At 37.4% G+C, this 19,774-nt stretch overlaps 1 protein-coding gene across 1 annotated transcript in view; it reads right to left on the reverse strand.

Moving 5' to 3' along the window:
• Positions 1-396: 396 nt before the first annotated feature.
• grk6 (G protein-coupled receptor kinase 6) overlaps positions 397-19,774 on the reverse strand; it is a 49,158-nt gene continuing 29,780 nt past the window's right edge. Inside the window, exons 6-16 of the mRNA XM_042498605.2 lie at positions 18,222-18,314; positions 13,975-14,038; positions 13,003-13,143; positions 11,574-11,764; positions 11,426-11,463; positions 8,535-8,624; positions 8,123-8,331; positions 6,409-6,546; positions 5,493-5,630; positions 4,805-4,939; positions 397-3,982 (exon numbers count right to left, since the gene is read on the reverse strand). Of these exons, the coding sequence (XP_042354539.1) occupies positions 3,932-3,982; positions 4,805-4,939; positions 5,493-5,630; positions 6,409-6,546; positions 8,123-8,331; positions 8,535-8,624; positions 11,426-11,463; positions 11,574-11,764; positions 13,003-13,143; positions 13,975-14,038; positions 18,222-18,314 (1,288 nt within the window). The 3' untranslated portion in view covers positions 397-3,931. The remainder of the gene's footprint in view (positions 3,983-4,804; positions 4,940-5,492; positions 5,631-6,408; positions 6,547-8,122; positions 8,332-8,534; positions 8,625-11,425; positions 11,464-11,573; positions 11,765-13,002; positions 13,144-13,974; positions 14,039-18,221; positions 18,315-19,774) is intronic.

Genomic DNA, 19,774 nt, shown 5'->3' on the forward strand with positions numbered 1-19,774 from the left:
ACGGTCCACACAAAGATACAAGAACAAATGTCACACACACACACACACACACACGCACTATTTTGGTTTATGGTACAAATAGAGACCTCTGGTCTAACAGCATTTACAAGCCTAGCTCAGAAAAAACAACAGAGAATCATGATGCAAACACACACACACACACACCATACACACAGCTCTAAGCTCTCAGCCATTGACATTAATTGTAAATATATTGAATATTATTGCTAAACTACAAAAATAATAATTACATAAAATAAGACGTGTACCCAACAAGATGCACAGACACAGCTTTTTCGACTCCAAAACTCACCAAATTAATAGCTGAGATCTGGGACCACTGATATATCGATAGAAAGAAGTGCAACAAGTAAAGAAGTGACGCAACCAGACAGACAGGTTGGAAACATTTGGAGCATTTATACAAAAACATTTTAGTCCTATTTGACATTTTTATCACTAACTCCTCGTTTACAGGCAGACACAGACTCCCTCATCTTGATTAAAACTGATGGCATGATAAATATATTATTTATCATAACCCTTAGTATAGCAATTAACTTTGTGAATACAATGTTAATATTACTGAGAAGGATGATGAACATAGCTACAAAAATAAGACCCAAGTTGTTATAAAGTGGAATTATCCTTTAAGGCAGATTACAGTGCATCCTCAACACAAAGGAAACATAACGGACAGAGGTTATCTGACAGCAGAGAGATACAACACAACAGTTGAGTCCTGATTTAAATGTCCATGGAGGATATGTCGGGAGTCAACAGCAGTATGTACTTTAAGTGTAAATATTCTTTCAGTCTCATCGTCCTCGTTTTCACAAAGAGACTCCAGAGAGAGGGTTTTGACAACAAGCACACGAGGTACCACAGACAGGAAATAAGCTGAAGCTGATGCAGCAGCAGGCTTTACATTTTACAGACACATACAGCATGTAAAAAAAGAGGTGACTACAGGCTGGAGGAGTACCTTCAAACACCAAAAGGCACCTTGGATGGGAAGGATTTTGTCATCTTTGATCTTCTGTGGATAACTGGTTTAAATTAACTGGTTAAGTGCTTCAATAAAAACTACTCAAGACCTCAGTGGCTAAACAAAAGGCAGACAGAAGGAGGCTGAAAGATTTATATAAAGGATCTTGAACAGTGAATCCATCTCACATGCTCATCAAAAGTCCCATTTATCAGAATTCATAAAAAAAAAAGACAATTGAAAGATTATCTTTTAAAAAAACAAACAAATTTTAAGGTGAATATCTCAGGATGAGGAACAGGATGAGTTCTGTTTTTAAACTGATGGCAAGAGCTGGCAATTTCTAAAAATTAAACAATTAGGAAATGGACTGAAAATTAATTGAGCACTATTATAACAATTGAGTAAGTGTTAACAGTAATTTTAATGCAACAATGCCAAACTTTTGCTGACTTATTCCCCTAAAATGTAAGAATATTAAAACAGGTGTTATGGGTATTAATAATTTAATAGACAAAATAATTGATTATTTAAGAAATTATCAGTAGACGAAAATAATAATAATAAGTTGCAGCCCGAGACTTTATTAAAGGGTAAGTTCACTCAAATTACACCAAAATGTACTTTTCTCATCTACTGTTTAGCAGAATTGAGCCATGCGGATTGTTTTGGTTTCATTCGGCAAGTTTTGAAAGTCTTTTGGTCAATAAAAATACATGGACATGTTACTACCCCAAATTCACACATAAGTCAACTCCATCAAAACAACTTACATACTTGTTTATATTTCCATATTTCAAAACCTGAGCAAAAAAAAAAAACTATCTGCATGGCTTGAACTCCAAAAGACAACTGAGAAAACTTTTTTTTAGTAAAGTGGGAGTTGGGTGAACTGACCAATTAAAATGTTATTTACCGTGATTTATGATACATTTAACGACTAACGACTAAGCTTAACCTTTTGATAAATGTAGCTGGAATTTCACTATTTGGTATGTTTTGGAGGGAGGAGAGAATTTGGACATTCAAAGCTCAAAGGTGAATTTCACACATTTATAAATTCATATGTGTGTGATTCAATCTCGTAATTAACAAAAGGAAAATCTTGGTGTCCGGTTTCTGTCGTTTAAATATCAGAAATAAAATGACAGCCGTTTGTACATTCAGAGGTATTTTAATAGCTTAAAATCAGAGGCCATATTCTTTGAGGAAGCTGCTGTCTGCAACAGTACCAGCTGAGGCATTTCACTGCAGGGATGCACACACCTGCTTCAGTCTCAGGATTTGACCCAAAAGCTTCAGTTACTCTTGTCTTTGCATCAGTGTGACTTTGATCATGTGATCAGCAGGGGATGCAGCCTGTGACAGATCTGGACGGGCAAAACTTTGGACTTTTTTTCTTGCATTGTTACTGCCACACACATAACGTAGTCTACTGGAAGGGTATATGTAAACCTGCACAAGCTTGAAATCATCTGACCACCATCCATTCATGAAGTTAGGTTTAAAAAAAAGAAAAAAAGAAGACAGCGCAGGGAATGATATCACAAAAATGAATACATTCTAAAGAAACCCTGAGACAAGTGGGAATGGGTTATTCAACTGTAGTTCAATTGCAAACTTTTGCTAATTATGTCAGTAATAGGTAAATTACCTCAAGTTTTCGATGAAAAACTAAAATCAGCTGACCATGCAAAGATGTAAAATTCTACAGACAAGCAAACCATTTAGGAAGACTTAAAATTCAATAAATAAAGAAGCAATGAATGGATGTTTCATGTGTTTAAATGGAGTGGTTCTTTCGATAAAGTTCCTATGAAAATCATCAACTGCAACTAACTATATTCAAGACACCTGTCTTTGTCTCTGTTGTCTCAAAAATTAGAACCAAACTGAACCTGCTGAAACACAGTGTAAGAATATGGTAGGAAATTAGGGACCCTATGAAATACCATAATGTTTTTCCAAATGTGTTCAGAGTACTGGCACTTTGTTTTTTTCAGTTCAAGCACTGCAGCGTTAACATAATGTGTGACCTGTTCATTATGGACCAAAAATGGGACAGTTCTTTTATCATGGTGAAGTTGCTGGAGCAAACGAAAAGCCACAAGCATGTTGGTAAAAGCAACTTGTGTAATCACAGCATGAAAGTGACTCATTCAGTCTTTACAGAACAGACAAGAGTAACTGGAGCCACACTGACACAACGAGTCGATTGTCTCAAGAAACTCATTATCGAAAAATAAAAATAAAATCATATTAATAATACTTTTGATATAAAAATATCTGCAGATGTAGAGAACTTCATGGCTCTGGCATCACCATCTCCAAACCATAATGTCCAAACAAACATAAAAATCACACTTTCAAAAGAATTATAAAGAAGAAAAATAGGTTGGTCACAGCAGAGGGTGGAAGAAGAAAAGTGGTCACAGTTCACGAGTCGAAAGTCACTGGTCTGATACCCTGGATCAAGTGGGCAAAAAGTAAAGAGATCGAGGAATGCTCAGTCCTCCCTTAGTAATCACTGTCACAGTGCCCTCCAGCAAGGCACTTTTACAGCAGGCGATTGTTCCAGTGGAGCTGCTCAGCCGTCAGCAGCAGCTCCCACATCAGTTACGTGGACTTGTGTTAAGTGGATGAATGTGAAAGCAAAAACTTCCCTGGACAAAAAAAATTAAAAAATAAACAAAAGCAAAAAAAAAAAAAAAAAAGTTAATCTTCTGTAAGTTCCCATCTCCTCGCTTGGAACGTGTCGACAGAGTATATGTCACAACTTTTTTAAATAACATAAAAACAATATGGCTATGTTGAAAATATACATTCTGACATTTAGAGATAGGACTATCTTAAAAATACAAATGTGCAAAAATTGTAAACAAATGAGATTGTGTGGGGGTGTGTGTGTGTGTGTGTGTGTGTGTGTGTGTGTGTGTGTGTGTATCACAGCCTGGTGGGCTCCTCGTCACTGTCACTGCAGTTACCACAGCAGTCCTACAGAGGGAAGGAGAGAGCACAGAGTCACTATGAGATGAGACATATTCGAATTGAACGGCTTCTCACTTTATGTTAAAGATTTTTTTTGTGTGTAACAATATTGTAATATTGTCTGTTAGATCAGTTGAAAAACCACAAACTTGGCACTGTTGTGTCAAATAAGTTGATGAAGTCAGTTTCTTCTGGTGAAACAATGTTTTTTGACATATAAAAGCATTCTGTGTGGAATAAATAATCATTTGTTTTTCCCCATAATAAAAGTTCAGTTACCTTGTTAAAAAATTCTTAAAAATGTATCTAATCTTTCTGCCTCATTGTAAAACACATATTCTATGAATATATAAATAAAATTCATTTTAAACGTTACATTTTTTTAAAGTTTAATACTGGACACAAAATATCTCAAACTTCACTGAAAAGGGCATTTGTGTGTTTGACTGGGAGTTTTCAAGTTTCTAAACTGCACCCGCATAAGTTGCATAATCGCACTGATTACCTCCCAAATTAATTGTGATGTCACTAAATCCTCCAGGTACGTCCAACTGATAAACTGAGATTTTAGGTGAACATGGAGAGACTTTCCCCATCAGCAGGTGTACGTGAAAACAAGCTGCACATACCGCACTCTGCACAGTGAAGCTCAACCACTGAAGTCAATTAACAATGAGCAAAAGATGCTTTAAAGTGAAGGGGAACTTTATGTTGCAATGTTTGCAACATTGCAAGGGAAGCATAAACTGGAGCCAAACTGATCTCTAGCTGGTGTGCACTCGAAGGTAAAAGAATAATGATGTTTGTGAGGTAAGGGAGTTCTATGACCTGTCGGCCAAACAGCCGCTGCAGGAGTCCCTGTTTTGGTGGAGGAGACGGCTGTCCTCTCCAGTCCAGGTCAGGGGGAACTGTCCCGTCCTGGTGAAAAACATTCAGCTCTGCAAAACACTCTGTCTCGATCATCTGCAGGAAAAAAGACCAAAATGTCAATTTACATCTATAATCTTAATAGTGGACTTGTTGAATAATGTGTTTTTCTCTACTGCTTTGTTCTGTTTTTTGGGTGGCATAATTGTTTTAAATTAAATCAAATAAATGATCCACTGCTGAAAAATATAACTCAGGATTACACAGCAGGATTTAACTGTCAATTAATGTCATGTGGTGTCAAAACAGCACAAGATTTTGAAAGCCGATATTGCAGCAGTGTAAATATACTGTATTACGCAATCATTATTATTCATACAATATGGTTTCATCTGTCTGATTGCCTGTTACGACTTGTTCATTTTTTTTGTACATTTCTTACATGCTGTGTGCATAGGTGCTGGTCTAAGGCATACATATATGATAAACTGTCACTCTCTACATTTGATTCTATGGATGGAATAATAGATGAGTAGAAGAGGGCAGAGAAAAACCGAAGAATACCGATAATACTGTATATGTAAGTCATATGACATCTAACTTGTGTATATAGTATGTGTTTGTGTGTTTATGAATGCATGTCTCTTGCCTCATTCTGCCAGGGAATGGAGACACTGCCTGTGGACACTTTGCTGTAGAAAGACTCGTCTTTTGGCTCAAGCTCGACTCCTTTCACTGTGGAGAACTGCTCGATGTCCAGCACGTCTTTACAGTAGATGGCCTGCGGCTGCAAATGCACACAAACCACTAACTTGAATGCACTTACATTTCAGCTGCTTAGAGCTAACACTCTAACACCAGGAGTGACAAGAGACAAGAAATGACAACTAAGGAGCTGACGACGTCCTGAAATATTTGTTTAGTCTGGGATTTAAACTCCTTTTGTTCTTTTATAACATTCAACCTGCTGTAAGATAACTGTGCTCGCTGTGGGGAATCCTTCCTGTTACTGAGACTGTGCAGGTTAATTATGCATGCTTCATGTAATGAGCCTCAGTGACATTCTTATTAATCAGATTAATTAATTCCACTTCCTGTGCTGTGGAGAAGATTGAATTTTCCAGCTCTCTATTTAAAGGACATTTTGAGAGATCTTTGCTTTCTCACTGAAAGAGAAATGACAGGATTTGTACATGATATCAATTTTTTTATTGTTACATCTGCATTTTAATTAATGTTATCAGTCACACACGTATTTTCATTGTTGTCATTAGCTATACCTACACTATCGTTGATATGATTAGTTACACCTGCTGCTGTTACACCTTTGCAGTGATTAATCTTATTAGTTACACCTGTCCACACACTTCCTGGACGTACATCTGCACTGGACACATACAAGAAATAAAACTAATCTCCCTTCAGTCATCAACGATATACAAGTTCTGATCTATCAATGAGTAAGAAGTGCAACTCTCAAAACATAAATGCTTTTAGATTTCAGTTATTGTAGCACAAAGCTTCATGAGGTTCAGAAAAATTGAGATGATAAATTGTGGACTTACATCAGGGATGAAAGGCGCCTGCAGCATGCCGGCCTCGAGGCGTTTGAAGTTGATGGAGCGGAAGATGGGATGGCCTTTAACCTCTGAGGCTCCACCTCCCTGGCAGCCCAGCCTCTCTGCGGGATCTTTGGCCAGAAACTGGAGTATTAAAAACAAACGGTCACAAACAACAGGAAGTGACAGAAAAAGCAGGGAAAACAGTGAGGGTCAGGGGAAAAAGCAGAATGTAAATGGAGCTGCATTTAAAAACACAAGGGGCTGCTTTGGTGGGAAATTCAGGTTTCAGGGATTCAGATGAGACAATGAAATCTAAGAAGTCCAGTTTGAGGAACAAATGTATGAGTTTGAAGGTTTATCAAATGACAAATCACAGTCAGGGGTTTATAACAGTACATTAGACAAGATTTAACATCAATAGAAAGAGTTACCAAAAAGCATCGATCTCTGGGGCTGAAAAATGAGGCCACCGCAAAAGTGCCAACAACTGCAGTTCCTCTAATGGCCCCTTGAGGCTGGCTCCAAAAGTGAGTAAATCCCCATTGACTCCCATATTAAAAAAACTTTACAGCAGAAATAAACATGTTTACACTCTGGTACAGAAACAGTTTTGGTCTCTATAGCTCATTTTACCGTTCATGAAAACTCTATGGAGGGTGAATTGCGATATATATACTCACCTGTTTGAATGTTGCTAAGGTTCAAAGTAATGTATAATTAAGGGTGTGACCACTCTGAGTCACAGATGATTGTGACAACTTTGACTGGGTAACATAATCATGGTGTAACCCCAGATTCACCGAGTGTAGGTGTAGCCATAGTTGTAGCTTTAATGTTTTGGTTACCTAAAAAAGTATTTTACAGCATTTGGTTGCACCAGAAGATCCTCTATGGAGTCAGATGTTCAGTTTTTGTGGTTAGTAAAATTTGTTCAGCTGGCGCTTTTTTACTAAAATTAGCATTAGTATTAGCACAAGTGGACTGCTACGCACCGTGCTAACCAAGCTCCACCCTCTTGTTTAAATATGGTCACTTCTGGTCCAAAAATCCAAGATGATGACGGTCAAAATACAAAATACCAGGCTCCAAAACAGGACTCCACAAATCAATCTGTGACATCACGGTGGTTACAACTATTATTTTATGCATACTATGGTTATCATGTCGACTATCTATAATTTTGGCCTAGCTCAAAGCCAAAGTAAAAACAAGTAACATGCCAGTGAGCAAGGAATAAAGTACATACAGTTATGATGTTTTAATTGATTGTGCAGACTGAACCATAACATTGTGATCACACCCTCAGAGGTCAGATTTGTGGTAGGTCAATGGCAGTGGAGTACAAATGTCAAAATTCTCACAAATTTCACTGAAGCATGGAGCTCTGCATGTTTTTATCTCCATGATTTGGCTGAAATCGCTGATTCTTAGGACTCTAAATTAAATTTGGTGTGAAATTTCATGAATGCTAGTGTAACCGAGCCCTTGTAGTGTGATGCGAGGGAAGCGATGCAGCCAAACAGACGGAGACATGGACTAACAAGCACCAAAATGTGTCACATTTCTGTAAACAAGCAATTTATTCTCAGGACGTCTTTTTAAAACAGCGAGGTAAACCATTCGAATTTGGTAAAAAAAATGGAGCACGAGCAGATGGGAGCTACAGAACAGAGCAAATGAGAGACAAGCGGATTTGGCCGCTCGAACATCCACCCACCATTTTACAGAGGGACTTGGCGTCCTCCGAGAACTTGCTGGAATATTCCTCCTCCACCTCCCTCACCAGCCGCTCCACTTCCTCCCTCTTGATCTTCTTCTTCCTCTGCTGGAAGGGAGACTGGCCCTCGATCATCTCGTACAGCAGGCAGCCCAGCGCCCACCAGTCGGGACTGAAGGTGTAGCGCTCGTTTTTTACCACCTCCGGAGCTGGAGGAGGAAAGGGAGGCAGAAGAGGGAGCGTTTGTTTGAGCTGAAGATAATTTAAAAAACCACAGGACTTTAAACCTTCACACCACAGTGCTAAAATAAGACAATTTTCCCACTGATCTACATTGACAATGTGGTTTATTCGTGTTTTTTAGTTTCTATTAGTCACCATAAAGGGCTGATAGAGTTCAGAGGTTACTTACCCATATATCCTACCGTTCCAACCCGTCCCTTGATGCTCTGTCCTTCTGGTACATGAACCGCCAAACCCAGGTCTGATATCCTGATGTGGCCTAAAAACACACACAAACACATGCAAAAAATAATATGTACAGTGTATTTTTGCACTAATACTATCATCTTCACTCTCATTATTATTATTTGAACAGCTTATTTTTACATTTATATACTATACTTGTATCATAATGTGGACAGATTTTCCTATATTTTTTTCCTATTGTGTTACCTACTTATAATGCCTCCACAAATTCCCACTGGAAACAAATAAAGTGTTTTGCATTTAATTTAATTGAAACATCTTAAAATACAGTTTTATAAAATATTCAAATGTTTAACTGTCAGTCATTTGTTTTAAATAAGAAGATATTTTCTGATTGTCTTCGGTAAAAAACATAAAAGAAAAAAAATACTATAAATTTTCTGTGAGAGTTCAAATTAAATGTTTAATTTTTAAAATTAAAATGTTGAGAAAGTTCATTTTTTCAGTGCGTAGGTGCTTACTGAAACGTCTAGTTTATAGGCAGCATGGTATGTGCAAAATAAACACTGACGTTCATAAACAATATTAAATAATTCAATAACAAACAGCGGTCAGAGTGAAAGAAAACATTTAAATTGTTGAAAAAGGTTTTTGGGGATTCTTCAAAATCCTTTACATGATAAATATTGTGGAAAAACTGTTGACACTGATGCTATGAATTCTTGTACCTGAACAATTTATTGCTGTTACCAAACAGAAATTATTAATAGTCCTCTATTAACTTTTTATTATTTTAGCTGTATTATTTGTCTTGCAAAACATTCACTGGGGTCCCTTACATCTTGCTGAAAGTCATAAAATCTCAATTTAATACAGAAATAAAACAGCTTTTTTCTTGCCAACACTGCTGAGAATTGGTGTTGTATCTTTTATGAAAGTTGTCACTCTGAGAGCATCATGTGATGAGACCACTTCCATCAAAATGATAATGAGCTTTATGTTTGTTTCCCTTGATGCAGATTGCCTTTAAAGGTCGAACACATTATCTGAGCAAATTCTGAATCTTGTTAGTCGCAGTAATTTGTCTCGATGAGCTGAGGCACAACACAGCTTTTTCAGACTTTCTAAATGTTATCTATATACCATGTATCTGTTATTTAAATTTAAAACTAAACACTGGAGTTTTTTTTTGTTTTATTGCAGCTCTGCTTTATAATCCTTAGCATACATAATACAATGTTTTGTAATGTTTAACTCTCGACAAAATGTTGAAATCATCTTTACTCTGTTCCAACCAAACTCAAGTGGCTTCTCTCAGGACCTTATGTTATCACAACAGCTAAAAAACAGTTACAGTATTTTAGCATCTTTCTGGAATTGTAATAATAGTAAGTATACTTTGAATAGTTTGTAATAGTTAAATAGTGACTCTGCAGAGGGGAGTTTTCTCTGAAAGCATTTGGTTTCTGGGTCAGGATTGTACTGCTGGCGTCAGAGTGCCCTCTGGTGCTTCATAGTGGAAAATTATCTCTCAAACTGCTCTCATGCAAACACATGACTCTTTTACAGACACAACAATCTCACAGGTCTGTATTAAACCCCAAAACAGCTTTACAGAATCAATTATACAGTTTGCTATTTGGAATAATAACATATAAAGACAGATTGTTTTTGATTATGATGCTTTTCAAATAGATACTGTATTTGATTTGATTTGATTTAGATTTATTTCTAACAAATAAAAAAGGAAATAGAGAAATTATTCTACAAAAGCAGACAAACAAAAAAGTTAAAATACAGACAATGAAAAAAATAAAGCACAAGAAATGGTCAAACACATGATGACTTGGTTTACATATCTGAAAAGAAGTGTGAAGAAATACAGTGTATGAAATATATCTTTAGAATACATCTACCAAAAGTTAAATACAGTGTATGCAGCACGCCACGAAAATAATTATAGACTTTTTCAGTGACTTATTATAATAAATTAATATATCAAGTGTTAAATGTCTGTAAAATAAATCTGTATATCTAAAATGTATAAATAAATCATCTTGTCTTTAAATAGGAATAAATTGGAGTTTTAAAATGTTAATCATGAATCTTTTTTAAATACTTGGAAACAGCAGAACAAAATAATCTCAACTCAGTGTCCACTTTCTCTCTTGTTTCAGAGCTTTTAGTTGTGTCACATGAATCCTAAAAGCCCTAAATTATGGAAAGTGTGAACAACTATATTTCCACTATACTACCACTTCCGACTACTGCGCAAACTTCATCTGCTGACGAAGATCACGTGATACGATAGAAAGCTCTGGAACACTCAAACTCAAACTCTGAGTAGAGATTGTGGTGTAAAAAGACTTTAAAGTATATATTTCTTCTTTCTTCTTCGATACTGAAGAAAACCTAAAAACATAATAATTCTGAGGCAAGTTTTGTTATTAAGAGCATCTTTTTTTCTATGTTTTGAAAACTTATTTTTAATACTTAAATCACAATGGCCATTAAAAATAATGATATGAACTGGAAGCTATGCTGAATCTATAAAATGTGCATCATGTCAGCGTGTTTAGATTTGACTGAGTACTTCTGAGAAGGAGTGCAATTTCTGATGAAAAGTGTGTCACAGCCTCTACTGCTGCTGCTATGTTTATAAGCGAGCCAAACAACAATAACTAATTTCCTGTTGTTCTTGGAAAACCAGCGACCATCTGCTTAAATGAGCCAACAACACACAGAGAGGTAACAGAAAATCTCAATGGTCACCACTGACCTACTGACCTCTGATTTCATGCTATAGAGAAACACTTAAGATTTGAATTTTAGTTTTCACAGGGGCTTTAATGGGAATTTAACGCTGTTACTCACCATGGTCGTCCAGCAGGATGTTCTCTGGTTTTAGGTCTCTGCGTGACAGAGAAAAAGAGGAGAGTAAGAACAAAGAGAAGAGCTGATGAGTAAAGAGGAGAGACGAAAGACGATGAGAAATGTCTGTATGAAGTGTAAAGATGCTGACCTGTAAACGATGCGTTCTCTGTGCAGGTCCTCCAGCCCGCAGCAGATCTCTGCAGAGTAGAAGATGGCTCTCCTCTCGTCGAAACCTGCCTCGCCCATGTGATAGATGTGGAACTTCAGGTCCCCTCCATTCATGAGGGTCAACACAAGGCACAGAGCGTCCTTCGTCTCGTAGGCGTACGCTAAACTCACCTGGAGAGAGAGGAGCGTCGTGTGTTAATGATACATCACTGAGGAAGCTGCAGAGAAATGTTTAAGTACTTCAGATGTAACTGCTTCACCTCACCTGGTGACATTTTTAAATTACAGCAGTGTATCATATTGAAAGCTTAAATCTTCAAATGCTAAGTTTTTTAATCAATTAGTTGACTGACAGAAATGTAATTATGAGTAATTAATAGTTTGAATAAGTCAAGCAAAACTGTTAAGGATTTTATAGTTCCAGTTTCACAGTAAAGTGAATATTTTTGAGTTTTGGACTGTTAGATGGACAAAATTAGACAATATTTCCATCTAAAATAGATGAGTTTAATCTATCCTTTAATGTAAGATATTCATGAAGCTGCGGACACCGTTGACTGCATGTCCCCACAACTAAAAGCACAACCTGCAGCCAAAATTTCTCAGAAAATAACTTCTATAATGAAATTGTTTGTGTATTTTTGCATTGAAGCTATGCTGAACCCCGAGGGACTCCTCAACTCTGGGAGCCTGGACCATTCAACTGACTGAAGTCCAAATCAAATAAGCTGAATGAAGGTCGTCTGGCAGCAAATCAAAGCAAGCCAGAGACAGAACCAGCCTCTGTGTTGTCTTTTAATTACTACACTTGATGAAGTTGCAGACATCACGTCCGATCGACGCACAAAGGAAGAAATATGTGAAGAGTTTCACTCTGTAAAAGTCTCATTTTGGAAGAAAGGAACATCACCCGATGGTTACTGCTTAATGTGTAAAAAGGAAACATACAATTACACCTCCTAAAACACTGATGTTGAAGTGTAAGTCCTGTGATATTCTGTATAAGAACACACGCTATCCTGAATCCTGACACCAGAAATACTCACTAGAGCACCAAATGTGCATTAATTCGCCACTGAAAAAAGCAAACAAATGCGTTATTTCGTTGTGTTTTGTGAGCATCTGTTTTACTGAATTACTGAGCCTTTTTAAAAAATGAAACCATATCTTTATGATTCACATCTTTAGAAGGAACCAGTTATATTGAGGCTGAGGCAAAAATATGAGATTTTTTTACGATTAATATCCAGTATCTTGTTTTATCGTTTCTTGTTCTTGTCACTAATTGATATTCTTTGACTATTTTTACACTTTTCTTAGGTTTTCCCAACATGCAAATTCAAAATCTACATAAAACCAGGTGAATGGGAAAATATTAGTAGACAGACTGAGTAAGATGTGATGCTTACTACAAATCTGCTGTTGACCTTCTCCAGGATCTGTTTCTCATTGAGCGCCATGGACTCTCCTTTCCTCTTCTTTATCCTCTTCTTCTCCAGTTTCTTACAGGCGTACATTTTCCCCGTGGCTCGTACCTGACACGCACACACCTGCAGGGTAAAAAGAGAAAAGGGGGGAGGACAGACATATCAAAAGCTGCACTGATAAAAGACACAATACGCTCTCTTAATGAAATAGACAATTCTACTGTTGTCCATCTTGTGACTTTACATTTCTGAGCGCAGCAGGACCCCAAACAAGACTGTGATTGTTAATCATCTAATCATGAGGTTACACAGGACTGCAGATCAGGACATCAAAGAAGAGGCTCACACATGGAGAGCTGCGAGAAAGGGAAAAATGTCCTTTGATTTCACCCTGCTGTGTAATCTCACTATGTGATGAAGTCTCCTGCTGTACATCGGCTGCAACACGTGAAAGTTAAATTAAGATCAAGTTGTTAACACCAACTTGCCATCTTGGCGACTGATTGAAAAACAAGAAACAAAAAATAAAGGACAAGCTATGTGCTGCTGTGGAAAAGATGACTGCTGTTAAGGTTACAAATGTTTTTGAACTTAAACTATTTAACTATTTAAACTTTAAAATTCTGGATAATCAGATGTTTTGTAAAAAAATGCTGTGCTTAATGGATAATTTGAAGGCTGTTGACGTGTATAAATCAAACATCAAAAGGCAAGATAAATAACACTGTATGACAGCTGCCATTTACACTTGCCGTGTTTTCAACTTTCCATCCATCAATGCAATGATTTATTAATGACTTTTTAAAAAAGTGTAAATAAAGAAAGGATACAATGAAAAATGTAGATGAAAATCGTAAACTATAACCCAAAATAACATTCCTTCCCATATAAAGTAATATTCCACTGTCAGTGATTTGTGATGTGATGATAAGAAAAAAAAATGAATGAACTCACCTCTCCAAAGCCTCCTTTCCCTAAAACTCGGTACTGTCGGAATGTGTTTTTCGTCACCGGTTGGCTGTTGGACACAAAGAGAAACAAATTTACAGCACAGACTTCAACACAAATAAAGGTTAAATTAAGATCATGCTATTAACACTATGCATGCATATAACACACTTGCTGCATTATTAATAATAAGTTTGTTTTATGTGAAGTTATGGTGGAATAGAGAATTTAATTTCTGAAAATGCACCTGCAGGTGTGGGAAAGATGGCTGCTGGTGTGATTACAAATATTTAATGTAATCTATAAATATCACACAAAGAGTATTTATTTGTGTCAATTGATTTTATTTGCATTACAGAGAAAACCACATGAGATTGCAAATGCAATGTATCCTGTATTGGACATCCACTTCACAGCAACACTTGCAAAATAAAGTTACAGAGTGCTTTACAATAAGGGATGCTTTGTAGTTAAAACATTTACAACTGCAATAAAGACTGAAGTTACATGACTGAGCCTTGTTTATGCCTGTTGGACACACAATATGAAACTGATTGGGATTCAATCAGTAGTCAAGCTGGACAGAAAGCAGCTGTTTAAGTCCTGGATGAGTTTTCCTTTACTTCCCACTGCAACCAGACTGTTCAGTCTTTTAGATCCTGTGTTGGCCTGTTGTGGCCTCCAGAGGTCTCTAACTCTGGCTGCGCTCCTGCAGGTGCAGCTGCCTCTCATCAGCCATGACCCAGCCCTGTTCAATCAGCTCGTTAGTCTGTGGGTATAAGTGTCTCTTCAGTTGGTCAGTCGATGCTCTAGTGCACACATCATGCTACTGAGCTCCCAGCTTGAGTCTTTGTGTTTGATTTGTTTTGTTTTTTTTTTGTTCCTGTCTGCAAGAAGCTTTCAGTAAAGCCCTGAAGTGTTAGTCCAGTCTTCTTATAACACATGGGTCTTCACTCTCTACTCTTAAGTCTCTTAAAACTTATATATTTGTCCTTATATACGATGAAAGGACATAATGTTTGTCAGTTTAATTCAGCTCTTAAGCTTTGTTGTTTGTCCTCAATCCCTATATGTCACAAAAGCTCCCAGTCAAAATCAATTTGAATGAACAACTTGCATGTGTGTCAAAAGGATAAACGCCTCTTGGACCAGGGAGACAACAGACATATCCTTTTAGGCAATGGTGTGTCCAAACTTTTTTGACTTGTGTAGCCCAAGTGCAGCACTGACTTTTGAAGGGGTGGCATGAAGTATATGCATGTGCACACACATGTCAGAATAGCATTGATTAACCATTTAGGTCTCCACTACTAACATTACAGTATCTTACAGCCTCTCACATACTGTGTTTAAAGTTTTAATTTAAAAGATAAACAGACCAAATACAACACAACAGAGTGGCAGCATACAAACATAGTATTGCTGCCTCTCAGGTTCAACACTGAATTACACCTTAAAACAAAAGTGTGGGTTTCTCTTTACACAGTTGGTTTGACCTCTGGGTCTTACAGTCTACAGTTTGAGCTAAGGTCCAACATATCATCACTCTTTATTCTACACTAAGCTGTCTGTAGCTTAATATTTACCAGACAGATATCAACAACAACAATTTATTTGAATGAAAAGAGCGATCAGCAGTAAAAATCTTGAAGGACTACCAGAGAATCAGCTGTCTGCGTAGCTTTACCCCACTGCCCACAGCAAAGAATATTTTACATTATTTGTTTGAAGTTTTTTGGTTTTAATGAGAGGCAGAAGCTCAGCAATCTACTCTGCACTCGTTTCCTCCGCTCTCTGACGTGTCTTGCAACGTCTCTACAACAAGAAACATTCTAACTCCAATTATGGTGGTGGCTTTTATGTGTTTGCTGCAGTTGAAGGATTAGAGATTCTTCTCTGTGGAGGGAATTCAATGACCCTGCGGTTTGTGAAAACTTCTCTAAACCCCATTGGATGATCTGAAAAATCTGAGGTCATCACCTTACACAGTTCCTGGAAAGCTGACATGCCAGATATACAGGGTTTTGTTTTTCTTTATCTGATAAGCAGATTGTGGGGCGGGAAGAAACAGTCCTCATTCTGCCGTAAATAATGAGGAAAGAAGCCAACAATTTCCCTGGTGGGCTCACAGACGTACCATCTGTCTCCACCTTCTCTCTTTATATTTTGTCTCCTTGATTTGTGGTTTCTTTGAATGTCTCTGTCTTTTTTTCTTTGCATCTTTATCATTTCTCTCCTCACTTCGTGGATTCATTTGTATTGACGTCACCAAATCAAGGATTCCCGTGGATTGCCCTCCCATATGGGTTGCTTCAGCTTGTCTTTGAAGAATACCAGTTTAACCATCAAACCTAAACACTCAGTCCACTGTGGGATAGACTGCATGTTTACAGCATCACTGAGGTTTTCAGAGTGGAGTCTGGGAACCACCAGAGGTCTCTGATGGGACAAAGAGCCAGATAAACCCTCTCTGTCTGTAAACAAACCTGATAAAACTCATAACAACCATTACTGTGGTGACAGATTTTTTGTCTCCACCGACAAATTAACACGTAGATTCTGTCCTTAATCACATCAGACAACAGTGTGAGTGTTGACTGCCAGGGAATGAGATCCTGGTATTTCTGGGGAATTGTCATCAATTGTCATCTGCCCCCTTTTCCCAGGGAAATGACCTGTGGCAACTTCTGGGATTTTGTGTGTCTGTGTGCCAGTAATATTTTCAGCTAAAGCAGTTTCATCCAATACATTCTCATGCTAAATTGGTAGTCCAACTGTGTGACAATGTTCTGTATTTTCAGAGTAACATGTAGTAAAGTTACACTTCTATCCAAAGAATCTTCACTCTATTACTCCTCTATTGAAAATGTACAATGAACAAATTTTAGTGAGTCTTTCTATTTCAGTGCAACCTCAAAGTCACCTTTCTTAAAGCGTCACAGTGTTGCCCTTGTGCCTGTCTTGAATTTAGTTATTGTAATATTGTTGTTGGCTGTGACTGCCATTTCAGTTTGCTGGTGGACACTCAACACGTAACAGGAATGGCCGTAAAGGCTGTTTAAATGAAGTGTGATCTGTCAGCGAGCGGCAGCAACACGTAACTGTCAGTTGACAAAACAACATTTGTCAACAGCACAAAAGCCATAGTAGCTTTCCTAACTGATAAATAATTGCCAACTTGGAGAGAAATTTTCACAATCTGATTTTATTTAAGCCTGAATGACATTCAATAGTTCACTGTTTTATCAATCTCCCTTTACTTATTTGTGTTTGCATTGGACATTTGGTCCTAATGACATATGCCGCTTTCAGCGCTCAAATTTAGCAGCGTATCTGCCGGCTACGATACCTGTCAAATGGTGTGCAGACTCCGCCTACTCAGCACACCACAGGCACATATGCCGGCATGCTGATGGTGCGCATCCACTGTTGTCTTTTCCTGTTTTAAAGACTACATTAAATTAAATAATTGAATTTTCTGAACTTACCAGACTTCTCTGTCGTTTGCCTTTACTCACTGAGTCATAATATCCATATTACTGATTCAACTGACATTATTCTGAGGTGCGTACAGCCCTACATATTTGGTGTTCTGTTTTGTGCTCATGGTTATTGTTGTCTGTCTTGGCCATTTTTGAAGCTTTTTTTATTCTCAGTGAGGCTTTCATTGTTAAACAAAATTAGCACAAAAGTACATAATTCCATCAATGAAGGCTCTTTGAAGTGATTATGAAACCTGATCAGACACCAGAATTACCGACTGCACCTCCAGCATCACTTTACCCATAATTACAATAAACAAAACCTTCTCAGGTATTAACACAGTAGAACCCGTCACCACCAGCCTTTACAACGACAATGTACTTTAAATCATCTCTCTGCCGAAACTGAACTGTGAAATCTTTTAAGTTGAGCAATATTAAAATCCCGTCTTGAAATATGTAACGGTGATATCACTCTGAAGTTCATGGATTGCGTTGTTCTCACCCCCGTAACCCCGAGGACATGAGGACAGCGGGGAGAGGAAGGAATGAGGCAACTCATCAAGCATGTTGTTACTGGTTCTGTGGTGGAGCTTAAGGTTAATGTAGCCTTTAAATGAGCCCTGGTGAGCTTTTAAGTGGCATGTGTGTAAAGAAATGATGTATTGTGCTGATGTACATAATACAGAGAAACAGTAGCAGAAAGAACAAAGAAGCAGAAAAGTTTGGGCAAGAGACAGACTGATGTTACTCAGTCATAACAAACTTTACCTCTCGAGCCATTTCCACTGGAGGAACCTGTTGTAGTACATGCTGTCGAGGTAGTCTGCGAAGGGCGCCACACTCAGGTAGTCGTGGATCAATCTGGGTAATAAACAACAAAGAGCATCTGCAGGTCATTTTTAGTCCAAAACACCTGCAAAGTCCTAATGTAAGTCTTCGAACAATGGCTGAATTCTTTTGTTGGTCGGAGAAAAAGAGTCAAGTCACTTGAAGATGTCACGCTGCAGTATGGGAAAAAAAATTATTATTGCCTCATATTCTATAGTCTAAACAATTGAATGAATTAACTGGAAAAGTGTCTTTTAACTTCAGTTCTTTGCAATTCAGGCTTCAGTTTAAAATTTTGTTCACTGTGTGCTCAAAGGAAACAATTCAGTCAGGTGATTCTGATGCCATGGAGAGAGGCAAAGAAATGGAACCACAACATTTTCAAATTAAAGCAAGCATCTGGATTATTTTTGGACTGGGTAATAGTCTGACAAAGAAGCTTAACTTCGGTAATATGCTGCTTTCAGGAACTATGAGCTAATACAGGAAGGATTTTCTAATGTTTTTAGTCCACTGACAATGAAATTGTCTCGATCAAGGTCACTGTCTGACTAAAACACTCACAAATAAAAGCGAAAATGCAATTTTTGTAAATAAAAGAATTTCAATATATTACGGCATTTGGCTTTTTCAACAATATGAACAACCCTTAAATGAATGGTCGAATTTTTACATATAAAAATAAAAACACTTGGTTGCAGTATCATTAAATTGTCACCCTGAGAACTAAAATTATTTATCTCATCTTTAAGATATATATCCCTACTTAATATTGTGTTTTTTCATACTGTAGTAACTCTACAAAAACCAATTCCATTCTGTATGAAAGCAGTGTCATTAAGTGTGTAAATGTTGGACACTAGCTGGGCGATGAAAAAAATAAAAGGTTATTATTAGTCAAAATTGGAATTCAAATGAGAGTCTTGAGCTCACACTATAAGTTGTGAAGAAATATCATGGGAGATATTGAAAATAAGCTAAATGTAGAACATCAATAACCTTCTTTGCCTGTTTATCAGACACATTAACTGGCATGCTGCAGAGTTTGCAGTGAGAAAGTTGCATACAGCAGCGTAGTACGTTTCTCATGTCTCATGCTTGATGTGGCTTGAAAATCAAAATCCTCTGTGCTACCTCACGCCAACGCAACAAGCATGAACAGAGCCGTTAGAGGATGTTACTCAATGTGTGAGTGTTGTTCATGGAATGAACAATAAACTCTCTTCATCAAGAAACAGGTCCTTCATTAGGATGATTTTCCCTCCATTGTGTGTTTATTTATCTCTTTTTAGTTTCTTCCAATAGTCTTTGTACTCCTCTGAGTCTTATATGCACCATGGCTCACTCAAATTTAATCTTTTTAAATAGATTTTTTCCTCTATATTACATATTTTGAGTGCTCTCAACAGTCATGACCTTAACTTCCTCATTTGGAAAAATACAGGAGAACAAATCCAGAGCTACAAGTAACAGCAAGGTCTGATGTCACAGGC

This window comes from Plectropomus leopardus, chromosome 15 (genome assembly GCF_026936395.1).
Source record: "Plectropomus leopardus strain MGB_pleo_1.0 chromosome 15, ASM2693639v1, whole genome shotgun sequence".
Classification (NCBI taxonomy): Eukaryota; Metazoa; Chordata; class Actinopteri; order Perciformes; family Serranidae; genus Plectropomus; species Plectropomus leopardus.